General features: G+C 36.7%; 1 protein-coding gene across 3 annotated transcripts in view; it reads left to right on the forward strand.

The window, feature by feature from the left end:
* The window catches only part of GPR155 (G protein-coupled receptor 155), a 34,616-nt gene extending 16,036 nt beyond the window's left edge, over positions 1–18,580 (forward strand). For 2 of the 3 annotated variants that reach the window (XM_064718280.1, XM_064718279.1), the window contains exons 3-16: positions 127–526; positions 1,847–2,012; positions 3,189–3,344; positions 4,349–4,432; positions 5,701–5,821; positions 7,075–7,159; positions 7,241–7,331; positions 8,359–8,632; positions 9,270–9,371; positions 11,099–11,232; positions 12,695–12,790; positions 13,658–13,722; positions 14,385–14,522; positions 16,595–18,580. In XM_064718280.1, the coding sequence (XP_064574350.1) occupies positions 127–526; positions 1,847–2,012; positions 3,189–3,344; positions 4,349–4,432; positions 5,701–5,821; positions 7,075–7,159; positions 7,241–7,331; positions 8,359–8,632; positions 9,270–9,371; positions 11,099–11,232; positions 12,695–12,790; positions 13,658–13,722; positions 14,385–14,522; positions 16,595–16,817 (2,135 nt within the window). In that variant the 3' untranslated portion in view covers positions 16,818–18,580. Of the gene's footprint in view, positions 1–126; positions 527–1,846; positions 2,013–3,188; positions 3,345–4,348; positions 4,433–5,700; positions 5,822–7,074; positions 7,160–7,240; positions 7,332–8,358; positions 8,633–9,269; positions 9,372–11,098; positions 11,233–12,694; positions 12,791–13,657; positions 13,723–14,384; positions 14,523–16,541 lie in introns of all 3 variants that reach the window. The other variant, XM_064718282.1, reaches the window with a different exon arrangement.
* Positions 18,581–18,837: the final 257 nt, after the last annotated feature.

Consider the following 18,837-nt stretch of genomic DNA (forward strand, 5'->3'; position numbering starts at 1 on the left):
GTTCCTTCTGGAGGAAACTTAAATAATTTTCTTTAGTTTTGAGAGAGCAAAATTTAATTTCAGTATTTCAATGTATTTTTCTGCTGAAGTGTTGTCACTCATAACTCTTCATTTTCTGTCTTCTAGTTGAAGCTTTATATCAAAACACTTACCCAGAGTATCTCCAGTACATTTACCTAGTGGCTCCAATATCTCTTATGATGCTAAACCCCCTGGGGTTTATCTTCTGTGAAATCCAGAAGTGGAGGAATAATCGCACTGTGTCACAGAGCAAAATCAAAATCGTGGGCCTAGCACTCCTCCGAGTTTTGCAGAACCCAATTGTATTCATGGTCTTTATAGGAATTGCCTCAAATTTTATTCTTGGCCAGAAAATTCCTGAATACCTTGAAAACTTCCTTGATGGACTGGGCAGTTCATTTTCTGGCTCTGCACTTTTTTACCTTGGACTGACCATGGTGGGACAAACAAAAAAACTGACAAAGGGTATGTTTGTTGCACTGATCCTTCTCATCACAGCCAAACTGTAAGTTCAGTTTATGTATTTTTATACTTCTGTTCTCTAGATGTTTTAAACTCTGAATACCCAGGTCAGATGGCTTTTCTCTCAAAAACATTATGTTAATAGTACATTTCACTCCCAGAATTTGAGTGAGTCCTTCCCAAACTCTTTGATAAAATACAGCTGTTAATTTTTAAAGGAAATTTAATAGACTAGAAACCTGTTGTCAGGCTCTGCAGAGAAAGAAATTCAGAGGTGCTGTGCCTTCATGGACTGCCTACAGGCCATCTGTCGTGAATTGGGTATTTGGGGAATTAGTAGCTTAAATCAAAATTTACTGAATACATAGGTAGTAGTGAGTTTGAATATATAAGATTAGTATTTGTATTTTATTTGGCTTAAGCAGTGCATCTTTAAATTAGTTGTTTCTCCTTACTTTATTTATAGGTCTTTGAAACTATACTGGAAGAGCATAAAAATGGTCACTTCATGCTCTAAAACTGCTTGACTTTTAAGCATGAATAAATGCCAAGTTCTGTTTAGAACTTGTACTATCATAATCTTCCCTTGAATATATTTCGGGGAATATTTATTTAATATAAAATATTTTATTTCCTACAGAACTACAATTAACTTAATAGAATGTTTGGGTTTTAAGTTTATATTGTAAAATTTGAAGGTGCATTTCATTATCAAGTACAACTAACCCTTAAAGCTAAAGACCTAGTCTGTAAACCAGCTTAATGACAAACTTTGTAATGAAAAAAGTGTGAAAAACACTGGGTTTTAATGTTACCACTTTGTTTACTGTGGGCCTATGTAAGATTTACATTGAGTCTGTGTGAGATCTGGGCTATGGCTGAAATAGCCTTGATGTCACTGGTTTGCTGGCCAGAACTTTTGGCATGGGATTCTTAAGCTTGAGCCCTTATTATATTTCAGACAGCTTGCACAAAGGTGGACTGAATTTCAGAGCTGCTGACTGCTTACAGCTACTATTACTGTAACAGCTGTAAATTGAGAGAGTTTTTAATGTCTTGGCATTCTAAATTTGAAGTTTGTACAAAGAATGTGTCTACACAGTCAGGGAAGCTGCTTCTGTACCCGAGTTTGTTGATATGTTTGTCCTCCTTATTTTAAAGTAATTTGTGATGGAAGATTTTTAAGCAGCAGGGAAATATTTTGATAACAATAAAAGCAATCATTCAAAGTGATGTCAGTATTTTGCTTTTCATAAGTAGTATTCAAAGCCTTAAATTTCCTTTTTATTCATTTTCTGGGTAAAGAGAGTCTATTGTAGGTTGAGTAATATTTTTTCAATTACTTTTTCCCCTTTTCTTTCAGGCTCATGTTGCCATTTCTCTGCAGAGAGATGGTGGAGCTCTTGGACAAGACTGACAACGTGGTCAATCACACCAGTTTATCAAACTATGCATTTCTTTATGGAGTTTTTCCAGCAGCACCTGGTGTTGCAATATTTGCAAGTCAATTTAACATGGAAGTAGGAATTGTATGTAGTTAAACTTTTCCAAATATGTCCTAGCTTTGAGCTTAACTTCTTTGATTAAATAAAAAAATAAGTAGGCTTGAAGAATTTGCTTTTCTGAAGTATAGATATCTTAGAATTACTTGTAATCTCAGGATCTTTTCTGATGTCTTAAGTGTCTTGATAGTCCTCATCCTTTTTTTTTTTTCATTTGTGACTCTAGTAGGAAGAGATAGGATAACTTCAGATATAAGGAATTTGTATCTCTCTTGTTTTTTGGGGTTGTGTTTTAGTCTGGTTTTTTCCAACGATTTTATCTTTGAGATGTTTTTGTAGGGGAAAAAATAAATTATATTACTGACTTCAGTAAGAATAGTGTCATAGCTGAAAATTTATGGAAGATCTTAGGCTTTAAGTGATTCATTGTGCTGCCCTTCAGTTAAATCTTGTGATAGAAAGCATTTTACTTTATATGTACATAGTAGAGGATACCTTTTTGACTTAAAAAAAATTTAGAATTGTTTCTTCCACTTGAAGTGACATTAACACACTTTTGTTGATTTTCATTGTTTTTAGTGGTTTCTGTTTTGGAGTTGTTTAGATGTATTTTTTTTAAGAAAAAAGGATAATAAAAGTAAATCTTGCAAGATAGAATTTTAACCTCTGGAAATTTCTTTAAAGCAGAGTCTCTAGTATGAGTAACAACTCATATTTCCATCACTGTGCAAATTGTAGAAAGACAATGAGAAGCCAAACTAGAAATCACTTGTAAATATATATGGTTTTTTCTCATGAATTGGTGCATATTAATATTTGCATAGCTACATGTTTTTTTTAGTTATTTATTGTGTGAATGTTTATATCCAAAAGCAAATTGTGACAGTGTGAATTTACCCCTGGACAGCAGTTATTAGTTTATTTGATGCCCATGAAAAAGCTCTGTAGAAATCTGCAGTAGGAGACTCGACTCCTGCTATTTCAGAAGCTTGTTAAAATTTTCAGTTTAGCTCTGTGTATAAACCAGATACTTTCTGGCTCAAATTTTAAATAATTTGTTATTGAAACAACTCATTATTTGTGAAAGTTCTAGGTATGTTTAATTCAAAGGTCCAATTTTGCCAGTTGTTGTATTCCTGAAAGCAAATTATTTACCTTGAGATGCGATTGACGCGGTTGCTGTTCCTGTTTGACTCTTGGCAGATTACCTCAGGCATGGTGATCAGCACGTTTGTGTCTGCCCCCATCATGTACGTTTCTGCCTGGCTGCTGACCATCCCTTCCATGGACCCCAACCCCCTGGCAGCTGCCCTGCAGAACGTCAGCTTTGACATCAGCATCATCAGCCTCATCTCTCTGGTACGCGCTGCCGGGGCAGCTCTGGCTCGGGGCAGCCCGGCTGTGTCACTGCAGGAGCGCTGCTTCCTCATCACATCCTCAGCATCCTCAGCACAGGGGCAGGAAGGAGTTAAACAGCCTGAGTAGGCAGTGGGGCTGCTGCAAAGCTTCACTGTACAGAAAGATGAGTGACTGAATTAGAGCGTTCGGTGCAGAGCTTGAGAGGGTTTTTGTTAGGTTTGTTTTCTTGTTTTAATAACAGGGTGTGGGGGAATTCAAGTACTAGCTTACACCACAGAGACTGGTTACATCAAGCCAAGTGAGCTGCTTGGATATCACAGTAATGAAGGCTGTGTACAAACTTCAGCTCCAGAAATGTCAGTGCATATTTGTTTAATGAAGTCTTAATGAGCATTAATGAAATAGTTTAACCTGAAAAATTTATGTTTATCAAATTCCTTTACTAGAAATTATTTTCTTAAAAACAGAGTTGATAATCCCGAAGTCCAATGTCAATTTTGTTTTGGTTTTATAGAAAGTACAGATAGTATGATTACTTTATTTGCTTTTTTAAAATAAAATCATGCATGTTGGAAGGAGTTGGAATTTTCTGAAGTTGTTGTCTCACTGAAGTCCTCTTGTCTTGAAACTCTGCCTGAAGGGAAGCCAGAAGTGAATGCTAACTCTTGCTGGTCAGATAATTTTGGGAGATTCAGGGGATGTGGATTTTAAATTCTAAATTGCCAGGCTACACTGTGGTCATTTGTGTCCTGAGGAACTAACAGGTTTCTGCATGCTCCAGGCAAGTGCTTGGTCTTTACAGGAAATACTTCACCAACATGAGAGCACCAAGATGCTTTTTGTGACCACAGCTGCTGAGGCAAAGGGGCTAGCAGCATATTGTAGCAGTCATGTTGCTAAGATCTGTTGTATATTTAATTTCACCATCATCTGCCAGAATACTCATCTTGTTCTTTTGGGTTTTGTTTTATTCTTAAATTAATTTTTCTTCTTGTATGTTACAGACCTGGTCTCTTACTGTTGTTGTTCTGAGTAAGAAATACAAACAGATTCCTCATATGATTACAACAAATCTACTTGTTGCTCAGGTCAGTAGTAAGGAGAATGCTGTTGTGTGAGGTTTAGGGTTTAAGTTTTTAACAATTTTGGAAGTTTGATTTTTACAGTAAGATCTTTATAGCAAACTGTGGAGGGCAGGTGAATTTAATGTGTGACTTGTCTAAACAATTTCAGTGCTGTGAAATACACCCTTGAAGAAAGTGATAGTTAATGTGGGCACTGTGATTCCTAAACAGAACTATAAATAATCAGAACAGAGAGTGGCTTCTGAGCTGTTTTCTTAGTTATTGCCCAATACTGTTGAGAGCACTTCTGTTTCAATTATGCCCATCTGAAGCAATGCCAGGAGCAGCAGCCTGTGTTTGACTCTACAGTAACCCTATTCAAGGGGCTAAATAGAAAAATAATCCCTGTGCTGGTTTATGTCCCTGAAGCTCTTGCAGAGAGATCAGCAGGTGCAAGTGCTGTGCAAGGATGTATGGGAATGTATGGCTGGTGGCTAGGGAAGGCTAAAGCCAAGTGGCTCTGGATTAATTTTAATTGTTATTTAATCTGAGAGAGAGAGCTACAGAGTACATGCTCCTTATTCTCTTGAAGTCAACTGCACAACTGGAACAGCCTGTGCTTCTATAACATCTCTGTGGTAGTGCTTTCTGAAGTGTTCTGTAGTTGTTTGTTTTTTTTTTAATCTGATCACGGAGTCACATCTAAAAATGTCATGTATGATAACTGCAGTTGCTTCTGTTCTGTACCAACAAAGCTAGCTAAGATGAACTTAAAAAAATGGAAGTATTTTGTTACAGTTTCCACAATACTTCACCCTATCTTTTCAGATTCCTTCAGTGTTAAAATTATCATATATGCAATATCACTGTGTGACAACTGTTGTAATTCTTGGCTGAACCAATACCAATTAACCTCAGTTTCATTGCAAATAATTTTAGGTAAATGGTTTGTACTTGCCAAAACCATCACCATTTACTTAGAATAAGGTATATAAAGTTGGGTGTTTACTTGATTTGCCTTACTCCTAGTTTATATGAGCTGTATACTTGCTGTCAAAAAACCCTCCTGAAAATAAAGTAGCATAGTCAAGTGTTACAGCTGTAATACTGAATTTATTCTGGCAGTACTTTGCTACTAAATGAAGTATCCAGTTCATAAAATCATTCTCCAGTGCATCTGGGGGTGGAGTTTAAAGCTTACTGCAGGTATATAGCTCTCTGTTCAGTTTTTGGGGTTTTTTTGTCGTTCTGCTTTCCTGGCTTGAATGGTGGTATCTTACTTTTCTTTCCAGTTTATTGCTTGCATTGGAATGGTGGCGTGGAATTTCACTGTTAAAGAGAAAGACATCACCATCCAGATCCTCGTATTTATATTCCTCTACAGCTCACTTTACAGCACCTACCTATGGACAGGTATGATTTTCCTAGGCAGGGCCAAGGTAGTGAAGTGAAAGATTAATGGCCTGAAATAATGTTAATTATATTCTTCAGAGTACTTGTTCCTTTCACTAGTTTGTATTTCTACAAATGGGGATATCTGGAAGTTGTGCTGAGGTTTAGTGTTAGGCACTGCTGCTGCTATTGGAAGCTTCTGCTGAGTCTGGCTGGTGTGTGACAAGAGGCAAGAACCTGCTCTCAAGGCAGAAATAGAGCCTACTCTCAACTACAATTAGAGTGAATATGGGGGGTTGCCCTTCAGCTAGTCAAAGTCTTAATGATGCTTTTTAATTAATGCAGAGTTTAAGATTTAATTATTCACCATTAAGTACATTTCAAAACTGGTGCAACAAAAAAAAAGAAAATACAGAATGAAGGAAAATACCCAAGTAGCTTTAACATCTCTTTCCCCTGGAAATTGTTGTTTGTAAAAACAATATGTGTGCATAAGATTAATGTGGGAATTGAAATAGAAAGGGTTGAAAGATACTTAAAGAAGCTTGGAGAACCGTACATATATGACTAAAAGAAAAGAGACTTTGGATATTCAAGATATTTTTGTCCAGAATCTATGGATTTAATTGCTGTGGTGCTTTTCTGGAGTGAGTTGTATTTGTTTAGCTGGAGTACATAGCTCATGATTGGTGGGGCCTAATATAAATACCAGCTTTGCTTCCACATGAGAATGTTGCTGAGGTGTGAGTAGGCTAGGCAGTTCCACAAGATACTCCTGAAAGAATTAGGTAAAAACATGCAAAACTTTTTAGTTCAATTTATCATTGACTCTACAAAGGACTAGTCAGTTTTTACAGAAATGTTATAACTGAATACGACACTATTTATTGGTTGCTAAAGAGTGTTGGGATAGAAAACTGCTGTTAATACCTAAAGAAATTAGTTACTTTTATCTTAAATGTTCTTATGACATCTTTTTTACACTTGTGAACCTTTCTTAGCATTTAGAAGTGAATATTTAATATAAAATGTCCTGGCAGTTTTTCAGTGTTTCACTATTAACGTGATTTTTTTAAACAATGGGTATTTCTAATTTACTTTCTCAGAGTACAATCAGACAAATTATTTTGTAATACTTAAAGGTCTGAGAAAAATATCTTAGGCTATTGAGCAGGTCACATCATAGAGTTTCTAGGCTCTGTACTTACAAGTTTCCTTTTCAATAATAAGCAAGGCATTTATTTTGGTTTTCTTTTGGGTTTGTTTTTTTTTAGGTTTTCTATCTTTTTGTTTGTTTCTGTTGAAGAAGAGAGAAACAGTGAAGTTTCCCATTGGGTTTATTATTGTAGCTGGATGGGGGTAAGTGAATTCAAATGCTTCTCTGCTGAATTAGTAGGAGCATGATAAATATGTAATATACTTCCTATTTTGTTCTTTCAGAGTCCCAACAGTTCTGGTAGGAATCTTACTAATTGTTGGTGAACGTAACAACACCAGTATTGACTCTGCCTTTTTCTATGGAAAGCATCAGGTAGGAACATGTTCTGTCCTCAGCACTTCACACTTTTGCCATGCTACCTGTGCAAGTAGCTTTCAGTCAAAGTGCAGGCTACTGTAATAAAAGTATCCTTGTAGAATGCTTATAGATTGATACAAAATGTATTTGTGTCATGAGCCACTAGGAACATTTGTTTGCAGAAGGACCTTCATGTTTAGGCAGCTATGACTAAGGAAAACAGGGAGTAGGCTTCTTAAAGAGAAAACTTAGGAGTGGTAATGAATTACAGAGCTCTTTTCCTGATGACTAATTTGTATTCTAGCCTGATAGTTATCTAAAATTGTTGTTATCCAGTATCTAATTAATGGCTTTTGGTCTGTAACAGATACGATATGCATCACCTGTGTAGCAGTAACTGCTTGCACTATGGTAGGCTTCTCAGCACAATTATAGATTGAAATACCCTGAACTATCATTTTTACCAGCAAATAGTTCCTCTTATCAGAGGATATAGAGTATACTAGCATAGGTATTTGTCATATTTTCTCCCTCTCTGTCTTGTGGACAGAGAGTCCATGAGTCCAGGATTGTTCATGTGGCACTTTCACAAATACTAAATAGCCTCAGAGTGGATTCTGGGTATCAGTGCAGGTGATTAGAAGGAAAGGCTAATTAATAGGGTGCTCCCCATTGGCTAAAGAATGTACATTAGAGCACATTCTTCTTTAGAGTGAAAAGGTACCTGAGCAGAACTTAACCCAGAACACTGGTGATCCTGAGAGGAAGGGGGAAGACAATGAGGGGATGTTTTTGGATTGCGTGGGGAACAGAGGTCCACACAGGGGTGCACACTTTAAAAAACAAACAAAAAAGCTGAGTTACTCAGGCAAGGAAAATTAGTCTCTTTCAGTGCTATGAGGTGCAAGAGCAGTAAATATAGGAAATATACTCTTGTTCAGACTCATTTGTAAGTGTATTTAGAAAAGTACAGAAGTTAGAAAGACAGACATATGCAACTATTTTCCTATATTTAAGTGCATTTTCTTTGCTTTCTTAACAGATAATTACCACGGCAGTGGTACTGTTCATCAGTATATTGATGTCAGGTGTCTCACTGATGTGCATGAACAGAAGTAGGCAAGGGTCCAGCTATGGCGTGTTGAACCCATACTCGCCACGTAGCTCAATGGAGGAGGTTGAAGTGGAAGGGAGTGGGCAGAATCATACTTCAGCCACTATGACTCAGTCTTCTCCAGAATCTTCTGCACAATCTTCTCCAGAATCTTCTGCACAGTCTTCTCCAAGATCTTCTGCACAGACATCTGAAGAAAAAGGTAGACAAAATATATTTGTATAAAGAATAACTGGCTTAGGGTGCTATAAACTAATATTTCAAATGTAATTCTGACCTGGGAAGGGCAGTTTACAGCTTCAAGTGTTAGATTAGGACAGAAGACAATCTAGATATAACTGCCTGAGTATTTAGGTTTGTGTTTCTAAAGTTTGATTGTTACCATTGTAAGAGTTGTGTAAGTGGACAAGAAGAAAAGCCTGTGGATGACTTTTGTGTAAGTAGTGATACCTTGGTAAGGATGTGATAAATGCAGCCCACTAGGCATCTTAGATTGTTAACCTACTAAATTGTCTCTCTGAGAATGAATTAAATGCCAACAGAAACACTCAGTGTGTTTCTAATCCTTTTATGTATGTAGCCTTTTTGATCACCTCCTAGTTTTTTGTGTGCTACTAAAAGTGCTTCTGTTGTTTCAATGGTGGTAGTGTTATGTTAAACTATTAGTATTAGTGACCCATTTACCCTCTCAAGAAACTGGAAAAATTAAGTCTGTCTTCTCCTTTTGGATTATTTTTCAGCATAGTAGTTAAAGCTGCATAGAATATATTGTTACACTTGGAAAATAAATTATGGTAGTGAAGGAAGCTAACTATCCTATTACTGTATATATTTAATAGGTTGCTGTTCTTGTCAAACAACTAATGGTGAATTATCCTGTGCTAAAGACAGCAAAGCAGAGTCAGATGCTGTTGAAAGCAAGATTCCTCCAATTGAGACAGGTAAAGCAGTAGTATCTCCTTGTTTTAATACTACAGGCTCTTCCCCAACATCTGTGTTACTCTCACAAAGAAACTGTTGGAGCTATTGTTCCCCTGACTCCACCTGGATAGCTGATATTTTGTATTAAATTGAATTATTAGGTAGTGTTATAGCTGTTTGTTCTCTTCTGCTCATAGTTGTTTGTAGTCTTTCAGTGCTCAAGATGGACAGTTGTTTTGAATGTCACTTTTTTACCACAAAGATATTTTGGTGTGTTCTGAGCTTTCAGATTTTACCTCTCCATTGTTGTCTTGTTTGGATGCTGGGAAGTTGAATGCATAACCCTACTTTGCATCAAGCTTTTAACATAAACTACCTTTTTACATCCTCACATTCACATGTTGCATCTTTTAAAAAGCCTTTGTTGTAATCTGGTACAGGTTTTAAACACTAAATAAGATCTAGAGGAGCAAGTGCTTACTGCAAATTAGATTAAATGTCCATGCTGCTGTGTACTATGTATGTCTAGAGAAGAGAGATGGAGAAAATGGACTAAGAGGGCCTTAGGAGTCACTAAAATAGAAAAATAAGGATTGAACTGGCTGTTGAACACCTGTCTGGAAACTGCATGCCCAGTGCATTCTCACTGCACATCAGTGCCAGTAATCAGAGCTGGCTGCCAGTACAACTTGGCTCTTTTTCCTATTTTTTAACTTGTTCTCATGCCTTCTTAACAAGAAGATCATATCCTTATGCTTTGTTTGCATGCAGCATAAATTTCACTAAATCTAAATATTTCGCACTGAAGCATACTTCAGTTATGTCTCATCTCACAAAATGCTCCCTTTCTGCCTATTGCCAACTATTTTATCTATTAAGTAATTCAGACAAGCACCATAAGAATGTCTTCAAGAACAGAGGAAGGCCAATTTAATTTTCTTATCCTGAAAGATAAGGTAGAAAATACCTTTTGGTTGAGTGGAAATTATTTCAACCTCCTGAGTGAACACTTCAAAACTATAAATCAGTAAAAGCAAATTGTAATGCGTACACTTGTGTAACCTTGGCTGCAATAATTACTAATTCTTCTATTATCTCACTGAACTGCTTCGAGTCATCTGGTACCAGTTCCTATGTATGGCCTTGCCAGGAAGTTTTTCACTGCCATCTAGAGGAAGATACTCAGAATTTCTTAGAACTCTGTAGCTGGAAGACAAGCATCCATTCTCATTGCGTTTGACTCCTTTCATTGGTAGAATTATGATCATGTTCTGATATACTGTGTTAAAAATACAGTCACAGACCTGAAATAAATATGTTTTTCTGTCTGATGTAAACAACACTGAGATGCAGAGCAAAAACATTAGAGCTGACAGTATATTTGATTTTTTTCAGAAATAAATTTAAAATTTAAAAACTGTTCAGAGAAGTATTTTGTCATTATTTTCTTTAGTTCTAGTAGTGTTTTCTCAATGTTAACCACACATTCAGTTTGAATTAAATCTTTGAGAGAAAAATTCTCTTGGAAAAGCTTTTATCAATTTAGGAGCACACGTAAACTTCAGTTGTTTCATTTGAGAGTAGATGTCTGAACAGGTTATTGTCAAAGCCAATATTAAATTTTGTGTGTGTCACTTCAGTAGGGTTACTTAACAAGGTAATTTGACTCAGCAAGTTACATGAACAAGTTTGTTCATGGAGTTCTGAAGATAGAAGGCTAATGAAGAATTTCTGGTTTGTTTTCCAGTGGATCAGTGTGTGACTCACTGCAGTGCTCAGACGTGTGTGTTGGCTCAGGAAGAACAGCTTCTACAGACTGGAGACAAACAGCTGGCCAGACATGTGCTGCTGTGCTTACTTCTTATTGTTGGCCTATTTGCTGTAAATATTCTTTCTCCCCATGTTAACTCTTTGAGGTAGAATGATTTTTAGGAAAGCTATGTAGACAATCCAGTAAAAATCTTCATAATCTAAATAAAACAGAGGCTATATTTTGGTTCCTTACTGGAAGAGGGATGTCATACAGTTAATTTTTCTGTGCCACATCATAAATTAAATGCAAGTTAAGACTGATGATGTTGAGCAAGATACTGGAGAACCCAAAAGGGGAAAAAAAAGTGAAGTTATATCATTATATAATTTGTCACTACTGCCCTTCTTCCCAGTTTTCTCAAGAATTGGTCTTCTTCCCTAGACAATTATCATTTAAAAATATAAACTGAATTCTTCTTTTGGAGGAGACTACAAAAATTGTTCTATCTGATCAGGCTTATACTGGAACTTGAATTTCTCTGAGGTGTTAAAAAATAATCTTAAGATTATTTTAAATGGGAAAATGCAATTTTGTTGGTTTTAGTGGTGTTTGGAGCAACATTGCTAAGTTAGTGTTGCCACTCATCATTACTGACTCCAAGATGTGTTGGTGTTTGCTCCTATGTACAAGTGTGAAATACCAGAATGTAATGTGTTGGGGATATATTTTTAATTTTTAACTGTGACAAAAGCAAGAAACTTTTCTCTGAATGTAATGCTCAGTTGAGTTTCTTGTGGATGTCAGTTGGGAAAAGCATTTTTATTTGAAATGGAAAATACTGTGGCACAAATATATAATACTACAAAGCAGGACAGTGCAGCACAACAGTGTGAGTTAGTAGCTACTGCTTTTGCTTTTCAAGTTCTGTTAAATTACAAAATGAAATGTTTCCCTCTCAAATTTCCTGTATCAAGTATTTCATGCTAGTATTTTTGGCATCTTTTATATTTAAAGGATACCCCAACTGTCAGCCTATATTTTAGCTGTATCTGAATGATTATGTAGATACTATGAAATAAGATGAGTTACTTTAAAGAATTAGCCTTTACACTCGGATGGGGTAACTTTGGAGGTTTTCTCCTTCTCTCAGGCATCTCAAATAGCTGAAGTGGTATGTGCTTCACCTTAACATAATCCTAACTCTGCAAGAAATATGTAGAAAGCACTGGCCTCAGCTAAGCAGCCTTAAGACAAACACTGCAAATCTGTCGGGGCTCATATTGGCTGTGTTATGTTGAAAACCTAAGTATGCTTGAGGCAAGTTCCTTACATAAACATGTAAAGAACTCTTACCCTGCCATGTTTTGCATTGTTATGTTTAAAGCAGCCAAGGTTCCCCCTCCTGCCAAGCTATTAAACCTAACCGAGATGATGTTTTAAGGTGTTTATTCCCTCTTAATTCTCTCTATCTGAATAAGGAGACCATGAACACTGTGCAAGAATTATTAGCATGTGAGGAGAAGAAAGCTTTTGATTTTTAACAGTTAGGTTACGTTTGTGTGTTTTGTTGTTTTCCTATTTTCTTTACAGAATCTCTCCAGTTGCTTGTGGTGGCTGTTCAACCAAGAGCCTGGAAGGCTGTATGTGGAACTGCAATTCTTCTGTGCTGTGTTTAATTTTGGTCAGGTACTTACCAATGTTTATTCTGAAAATGACCATGTTGGTGGGTGTTGCAGCAGATAACACACATCTTTTATGACCATGAACACTTTCAAAAGTGCAAGCGACAATTGAATGCCAAATGCTGATGGAAACTGATGAGGAATTTAGCCTTATTTGTACCAAAGCTTCCCTGGTGTCTCTTCTGTGGAGTTACATCAGTTGCAAGGCAGCTCCATGGGTGCTGTCTCTGTAAGGTTTAAATGATATCTCTGGTTTCAGTGACAGCTCCATAGCAAAGAGCTGAGGTTGGATGCTGGTTCTGGCTGCACCTGGCCTGGTTCAGTGCTCCTGACACCAGGCAGCTTTGGCACCTGTGAAGGTGAAAGCCAGGCAGTGTCAGTACACACAATAGAGGAACATTTTACACAGCCATGGCACGTGTGCCTACAGGATGCACTGCAGTGTCAAGTAATGATAGTTCTATATAAAAGCTGCATAGAAAAATGAATTATGTAGAGAGCATTCTAGCACTTGAATTACACTTTAGTCTGTTCTTTCCTTGGCATTAACAAAGACAGATTAAATACCTGGCTGTGTAAGGTTGACAGTTATTCCAAAGTGTCAAGTGGCATGTCATAGCATTAGTTTTACTGAACTATTTCTTGAAGGTTTTATATGATGGACTATTAGGTATTGATATGTCTTTCTAAGGTCCAAATGAAAAATCAAAGCACAAAACAAAATGCGTTTTGAATGATACTTAGAAAAGAGGGATACTTTGCCTGTATACATGAAAGGTATTTGGCACTGAGTTTATAATTTCTGTCCTATAGAAACCAAAGCTTTTGCTTCATGTTACTTTTTCTTTTTTTTTTTTTTTTTTTTCTCCAGGGCTTCATTTGCTTTGGTATTTTTGGCTTAGATAAGCATTTAATCATTCTGCCATTCAAGCGAAGGTAAATAGACTCTTTGCACTTACACCTATAAACCTGATTATTACTAATAATCGTTTTTGAAGGGAGTTGAGTTTTCAGTGCTGCAGTATTTGGTTTCTTATTTCATTAATCTTCCAAATTTCTTGTCTCTCCCACTTGTAGAGAGATTGTTCTGCCATCCTAATGACACTTTCAGAAACATAAGTCCTACAGGCTCCCTAGAGGTGAAATTTTTGCCAAATGAAGGCTCTTTAGAAATAATTTCAGCTGATAAACTAAAACTTAGATCTGGATGCTGAATCAGAATGTGTCATCACTGTTTTAAAGCGCTGTGTTCATAACCCCATGCCAGTAGTTTGTGTGGACAGGCCCTTCCACAGTGCAGGAGTGAGTTGTAAAAGCTCCCTTTACCTTAGAGCTGACTGGCTGCCCTGTGAATCCAGCAGCTGGAGCTGGCTCCCAGCTACTCTCTGACTTTCCTTCTGCCCAAGCCTGGAATAACACATCTGTGTTCAAAAGCCATACAAATATATTATGAAGATTATATGTAAAGTATTGGGCACAAACAGAGGTTGTGATAGGCTTCCTGGGAGGCCCATTCTATTATTTGCAGTTTCCCAAAAAAATTCCCCTCCTTGATTTGCTGTCTTGAATTTTTCTTTTTTTGTGTATGTGTTTTGTAGGCTTGAGTTTTTCTGGGGTGGAAGAGAAGCAGCAGGGCACACAGATGCCTCTGTACCTGAGGAGATCAGGATGACCTGTCAACAGTTTGTTCGTTATCATAGAGATCACTGTGTCAAAAGTATTGTCAAAGGCAGAAGGTAAGGTCCTTCCCTGCACATATAACCTGTTACAAAGCACATAGCTCATCTGCTGAAAACAATGAAATGCAGATAATTTTGTGGGTGATTCCTGTTGTGTATATTTATTCAAACCTCAAGATAAGGATTAGAAATTTAACTGTAACAGAAATGTTTTTAGCCTCACGCTGAGACATTGGGGCACAAGTTATGATATTATCCCACCTAGGTTTTAAATAAATTATTAAAAGTTTTATATCACTAAGGGATTTCTCCAGATTTTGCATTTAATTAGAGTTCAGGGGATAAAATCTTGCTAAAAAATGTATACCATAACACCTGTAGAAATGCATTAAGACCCTTTGTTTGTTTGTTTGGTTTGTTTTGGTTTTGTTTGTTTTGTTTTGTAGAGTAAGACACTGTCCATGGTTGTAACTAAATGTTTACTAATATGTAGCTTTTATAGGAGGCAAAACTGTTGCAACTGATTGTAGTGTGTGCTGAGAGGCCACTTAACATGTGAGATTATAGTGGCTTTAGGACTTTGACGGCTTCTGAGTTTATATCATTTCTTTTACTCATACCTCTAACGAAGCCTAAACTTCAATTTATGAGACCAGTAAAGATTTCAGAGGCAAATTATGTTGCCTAAATCAAGGATTATGCCTTCAAATATGTGTGGGTAGATAAGAAGAAAAAGCAGACAGAAGCAGCAGGAACAAGGAAAAGATTCTGCCTTTATTTAAATATATGAAATGGAGACATGAATTGTTTTAACAGGACACTCTGACTGTTCTTGTAATGTGAGCTTTTAAGTAAGACTACCTAGGCAGGATAGGGTGGTCTTTTAATGGTCAGGTAGTCCAAAACCATATTGCAGAACTGTTCTGGACAGCATCATGATTTTGTTCAGTCTCTTCAGAAGTCAGTAATGTCCCATAAGAAAGATGTATCAGAAAATGCCTTGTGAAACAGAACAGGTTTTACAGCTGTTTTTCCCATGCCTCTGCTGCTATTGTGGTTTCCTGGGCTTAGGGCTGTTCATTTAGTTGTACTTTGTGGTTTTTATTATTCATACCCACATGAGAATACATGAAATTATGACATTTGTTGCCTTATTGTTGTAATACTGTGTTTGTGCTTGGTTCATGTCTTATTTCCCCTTATGAATTAAAACAATGCATTTGTCTTGTCATTTTAAATATTCATCTAACTTGATCCTATCCTTTTTGATTTAAATGTGCTGTAACTGAGACGTTGTAACCATGGATTTTAATTTATTTTCATTTTTGCATCTGCTAATAGATGTTAACACTTGCTCTGTGTTACTGCTGCTTTTAACTTAAAAAATAGGGAAAAAATGCTGTCTTTTAGCTCCTAATCAGCTCTAGAAACCCTGTGCTTGGGTACCACATAATAGATCTTAGATAACCAGAAACATTCATTGCTGCAGGTTAATTTTTGCATGGTATGCCTGCTGCAACTAGGCAGATGATAACATCATTGCCTCATAAATTAGTTTAAAAAATAGTCCTGTTGTAAAGGTTTTGTTTATTCTTAGTACTGCATGTGTGGTCAATATTTAACAGGATATGCAAGTTATAAATGGGCTTTGTTTACAATATGTGTAAGCAGTTAGTGTCTGTTTAAAAGTGTTCAGAAATTATGAAAAGAATTAAAATTCAAAAGAATCCCTGTTGCTGGGGTTAGGTTGCTTTCAGGTCAGATAGTTTGTTGCAGAAAGGGTCATGGTAAGAAGTACATGGGAAGTAAGTAATCAAGAAATAGAATTACATTGTGTTAGTTTTCAGGAAGAATGCTACTGATGTCCACTGAATTTTATTTTTAATTTGAATTTCATTTAGAAGCCTAAAACAAAGTCCATATTACTTCTCATTGAAATGTCTGTAAGAAAAAGTAGTGAATACTGGCATGTCCCAAGTATACAAAACTTGCAAATTCTTTTCTAACATGCTCTTAACTATCATGATGTCTCTCCTTGTTTCCTGCTGTTTTTCCTTGCCTTTCCCCATCGTGCAGTGGTGATACCAGATTTACAGAACATGTGGGTGAATCATTCCTTTGACATACAGGTGTGGTGCCAAGATCTCCACTGGCATCTTCTTTGGCTGTGACCTGGTGAGCTGGCTGCTGCAGGTCGGCCTTGCCTCCGACCGCGGGGAGGCCGTGGTGTACGGGGACAGGCTGCTGCGGGGCGGCGTGCTGCAGCACATCTCCAACGAGCTGGAGTTCCGCGACGAGTACCTCTACTACCGCTTCATCCCCAGAAAGCCACCCCCGCCCGACAGCCACTGAGCTGGGCAGGCAGGGCGCTGCTAGTTGGGGTGAGTGTCACCACCTCTTCTGCCTTCACTACTGAAATCGGAAATATTTCGCAGAGAACTGTGTTATTCTCCCTTATAACATTAAGAGATGTGCTTCTACTTGTGTCTATCCTGAAGAAAATGGTAGAAAGTTATATTTAGTCAGCATTCCAGCCAGAATGCTACTAAACAAAACCAGATGCTCTGGATTTAAAACATTTTTTCCATTTTGAGCAAAACAAATTTTACTAAATGGTATGTGTCACTGTTGTATTTTTGAGGCATTATTACTGCAGCTTTAATACTGAGGCCACAGCAAGGAAAAAAAACCCCATGAAAGGTATTTTTCATGTTGCTGGATGTTTTAGTGTGATGAAGTATTGATACCTGTTTACAGTCAGGCTTCCCCTTGACTCCACAAAAGTAGGATTTCTTCTGTCATACCTCAGTTTTTACTACTCTGCTCTTGTCTAACACCAGGAACATTTTTGAGCTGCTTACACCTGAGATCGGTTGGGTTTTTTCCTCCCTTAAAGCTAAAATACTCCAATTAAAAAGACAGAATTGCTGTGACAATGTTTCCAATATCAGGGGATCAAAGCTGGGCAAATACCAAGTGGAATAAGTAATAAGTAATGGTTTTGTACAAATCTACCAAATCTTTAAACCGTAGAAATATTCAGTGCTCTCCCAAAATAGGAAATCATATAATGGAATAAAGAATTTATTCTGAAATTTTGCCTTATGGTGGTAGTGACAGCTTTATCAAGAGCAGATTTTTACATTCTGAAATTAGCCTTTACAGTTTAAATCAGAAGTGCCACCCTCAAATAAAGATTTTATGAAAGCCTTGGTTACATATGCAAGTCAAGACAAAATTATTTTTCAAATCTTAAAACTTCTAACATTAAATTAATGACTTTTAAATCTAATATATAAAGAGTCCTAAGTGCACATCTGGATTAGGGTTTAGAGTAGCTAAACATTCTAGATTTTTGCTGATTTCCTAACACAGGTTTCTATTAAACCTCAGGTATCCTCCTACAAGTTAATTTAGTGTCACTCACATTCCTGTGCACTAAAGGCAGAATCTGAGGTGTCTTCTGCAATATTTTGAAAAGGGTAAAGACAAAGTGTTGTATCTGATAGCCATTATGCTGCCCTTTTAAAACTGCAAGAATAGCATTTATATGTCCATATAAAAATTTTATGTAGTGAGGGAAAGAAATCTAGATATTAAAAATTATTTGCTCAAGCATATGAATGTCTTCTCCCCCTTTAAAAAAAAGTCTTTCCCTTCTTTTTTCCCGTTTTTTAAAGTACATGGATTTTAATTACAGCCCCTTTTGCATCTATTTTGTATTAAGAATTAAAAGTCATTTTAGTAGCATAAGCTACTATTCAACAAGCAGTTGATTTATAGTTGCTATAATTTCCTGCAAGCCATAAATTGAAAAAATAATTCCTTTTACTGTCAGTCTGGTTGCAGTGTGCACAGAAACATAACATCCTGCTGCTTATGTATGCTGTACAACCTGGTATATTTTAATGTTTTCCATCAACAAGATAATTGATGTTTGTATCAGGCTGTGGACACAAAGGAAAATGTTTGTGTATTTCCATTATGAATGTTGAAGACAGCTGCATCAAATATTTTGGAATAATTAGATATATGCGACTTAAGAGCAGAAACTGCAAGTATGTCTGGCTTCTAAATACTGCAACTTGTCAATAAATCTGCTATTTGATTTCAGAGTTCTGAGCTGTGATGTGGTGTATGAGGGTTACATGTCAAGGTTTACGGCAAATGTGTTTTTCTGAGAGATTTGTTAATGTGGCTCTTGGGTTTCAGTCCTGGTATTCCTTAAATCCATCCTTGGTCCTTTACAAGTAGGCAGAGCACTTCTTAATGGGTTTCCACCATTAAGATACCTCCATAGTAGAAGTGTGCCACATTCTCATCTACTTACCAAAGACACTTTTTAAAATTAATTCTTCAAACATTCGAGAAT

Source organism: Zonotrichia leucophrys, chromosome 7, assembly GCF_028769735.1.
Source record: "Zonotrichia leucophrys gambelii isolate GWCS_2022_RI chromosome 7, RI_Zleu_2.0, whole genome shotgun sequence".
Lineage (NCBI taxonomy): Eukaryota > Metazoa > Chordata > Aves > Passeriformes > Passerellidae > Zonotrichia > Zonotrichia leucophrys.